The sequence below is a fragment of the Pteropus alecto genome, unplaced genomic scaffold, assembly GCF_000325575.1.
Source record: "Pteropus alecto unplaced genomic scaffold, ASM32557v1 scaffold67, whole genome shotgun sequence".
NCBI lineage: Eukaryota > Metazoa > Chordata > Mammalia > Chiroptera > Pteropodidae > Pteropus > Pteropus alecto.
Window position 1 is genome coordinate 245,818 of NW_006441061.1, and position 3,197 is coordinate 249,014.

General features: G+C 38.3%; 1 protein-coding gene across 8 annotated transcripts in view; it reads left to right on the top strand.

The window, feature by feature from the left end:
* Positions 1 to 3,197, top strand: part of RABGAP1 (RAB GTPase activating protein 1) — a 134,514-nt gene that overhangs the window by 100,600 nt on the left and 30,717 nt on the right. For all 8 annotated transcript variants that reach the window (XM_015594182.2, XM_015594180.2, XM_015594181.2 and 5 more), the window contains one exon: positions 1,111 to 1,185. In XM_015594182.2, the coding sequence (XP_015449668.1) occupies positions 1,111 to 1,185 (75 nt within the window). The remainder of the gene's footprint in view (positions 1 to 1,110; positions 1,186 to 3,197) is intronic.

Sequence of the window (3,197 nt, forward strand, 5' to 3'; positions counted from 1 at the left end):
ATATATATATAAAAGCTAGAGTTTCACCAAAATCTAATGATAAAATCCATGTCTACATTAACTTCATTTTCATCTAATAAGCATTGGCATAACATTTCGCTAAGTGTTCTGAATTCTAAACATACCCAATTCTAAATTGCTTCCGTAGGACTAGAGGAACCTTGGCACAAAGAAAAAGTGGAGAAAAAAGGGAATTTCACTCGAAATAAATTTGTCAAACAGGAAATAGCATCTTGAATCTATAGGAATTCCCCTTCCCACTACAGCTCACATAAGAATATTAATCATAAAAACAAGACTCCGAAAAACAACTCAAGAACCAAAAAAGTAAACCACAAGGAATGTTAGATGTCAATATTCTGTCAAAGATAATTTTCAGAAGAGAGGGATAGTAATCATCTGCTGCCAAGAAAAATACTGAATAAGAATTCCAGAGGAACCACAGATGGTTTCAGAGTTATCCCTCTTATCAGGAAAGTTATTACTGGCATTGTGGAAAGAATTGTATTTTGGTGTCTTTGCCAAAAGACTTTTTCCCAGAAAGGAAGATGAATAACAGTAACAGTGTTTAATGAGTCCCTGCTATGTGTGAGGTGCTGGCTAGGTTGAGTAGGACATCACCCCAGACCCTGAGAAGCTCACAGTCCAGAGAGAAGATGGATGTTGAAACGGCAGTGTGGTAAGTGTTATAATAACTACACACGTGTATCAGGTACCATAGAAGTACAGAGAAGAGAGGGAATTCTGGGGCCTGGAATACGTTCGGAGCCTGAAGAAAGAGCATCTTTTCAGACAGGGAAGAGGGAAAAAGCTTGAGCAAAGACCAAGAGATAAGACCTTTTTTTAGTGCCAAAGTGGTGTTTGCTTAACCTTCTCTGCTCCGTGGCAACAGAAGATGGTGTGCTGACAGTTTTATTTATTGTAAAGAAAAAAATGGCATTGGAGAGAAATGTTTGCATTATTCATTGACTATCAAAATGCTAAAGTGGAGTATGGGTAACCTCTTCCGGGTTCCTGTTCCCATGTTCAAGGTCCTGTCAGACAGCTGTGGCCCACGCATGACCACTCTCATTTACACCTCCTGTGAGGTTTTTCTTTCCTTTTTTCCAGGCTTATTCTGTGTATGATGAAGAGATTGGCTATTGCCAGGGCCAGTCATTTCTCGCTGCTGTTCTGCTTCTCCATGTGAGTAAATAGGTCTCAGTTATGACGTAGACGTGGCCTGTCCGCACTCATACTAGCCTTAGACTTGAGCATGGTTTTATAATGGCTTTGGCCAGACTGCAGGGCATGAATTGTAACGCCTGTGTCTGGAAACCTTTTCCTAAAAGTACTTTAATGTCAACATGCAAGAGAAACATGGTGAGACTAAGAGACAGTGTTGAAAACTAGAGCAAGGGTAGACTTCCTTTTTATTACTGGAGTGATCGGATGGGCTTTAGTCTTGGCTGGACTCTTGGGGACGTTTTACCTTCTCTAGAGTAGCCACTGCCGTTAGTATTTGTTCTGGGATTTATGTATTGGGATGGGAGGGAGGTCAAGAAGTTGGCTTTCTTTAGGCCCTTTTACTCATTCATTCTTCATTCATTCATTCATTCAGCAAAGTTATCCTCCAATTTATTGATACTCTTTTAAATCCACAGCAGAATTGAAAAAAAAATAAGGTGAATACCCATATGCTCTTCAGTTGATTTTCCAATTAATATTTTTTCACACTGTTTTTTCCATCTCTCAGTACGGCTTTTCCTCTTTTTTATACACACATTTAATATCAGAAAATTCTTTTTTGGAAAGTCAGTAGCAAACTTCAAGATAACTTCACTCCTAAATACTTGAGCATGTATCACCTAAGGACATAAACATAATACTGCAAGAAATCACATCCAAGAAATTCCACCCTGAAGCCGTACTGTCTTACACCCAGTCCACATTTAGTTTTCCACAGTTGTTTACTCAGTAAAGTCCTTTATAGCTTTCTCCTAACCCAGATCAGTGGATTGGATTTGGTTGATTGACGCATTACGTTTCGTTATCACTTCTCTTTATTCTTTTACTCTCAACTATCCTCTTGCCTTTTCTGTGTATTTCATGCCATTGACATTTTGAAAAATTTTAGCAGATTATCCTGTAAAACATCCCACATTCTTGATTTGTCTGATTATTTCCTCATGACTCAGGTTAAAATGCTTGGCAAAAAGACCACACAGGTGATGTTAGCAGAGGGTTTTTGAGCACCTGTTAACGGTCTGTACTGTGCTAGAGATCAGGAGAGAATAATGTGGACATGGTCCCAACCCGTGTGGATACAGAGCTAGTGAAGCTGACCAACCACGTTTAAGGAAAAAGTCTGTATCATTATTAATTTCAGCAGTGCTATGACATAGTAAAAAACTTGATGCACGATTATAACAAGAGAGCCATATTTAGATTCCAGGTAACCTTTATGGTGAAGGTAACCTTTATGGTGAACCCTGAAAAATGAGAAGGGGTATCCATTTTCTTTTGTACTTTTCAGTATCCCTTAACTTTTTTTAAAACATTGTTATGAAAATAATAAAACTTAAAAAGTAAGAGAGTAGAGCATTCCCAGAAAAGGGAATGGCACAGTATATGGAAGCATTGAAATTGGGAAAACTTGGCATACGAGAGGAACCGAAAGAGAGACAGTGTGACTGGAGTATTGTGAGTGACGGAGAATAGGATGGAGCTGGAAAGATCAACAGGACCTGCTTAGGTGGGCCGTGGAGGCCAGGTCAGGAAGTCTGGATTTTGTTTCTCTAAGCAAGGGGAAGCTTTTAAGAGTTTTAAGCCATTTTGTGTTATAATACAAGTAAAATACGGAGTCGTAATATAAGTAAAACAAAAACCACTTTCTACTTGCTGTGAACCCAGTTTATTGGTATTGATTGGCCTGTTAAAAATATGATAAAGCTATGACATTAATAAAGAAGTCACGTTTTCCCTCCTCAGCTTTAGTGAAGTATAATTGACAAAAATTGTATGTGTGTGTATTTAGTGCATAACATGATAATTTGACATATGTATACTTTGTGAAATGATTATCACAGTCAAGCTGATTAACACATTCACCAACAGGTAAAGTTTTTAAATTTTGTTGTGTTGTTTCAACGAGACTTTGCATCTCAAAGTCTCACAAGCCTGTGTGGTTGGTCTTTGTTCTCAACCTCAGTTCGAGG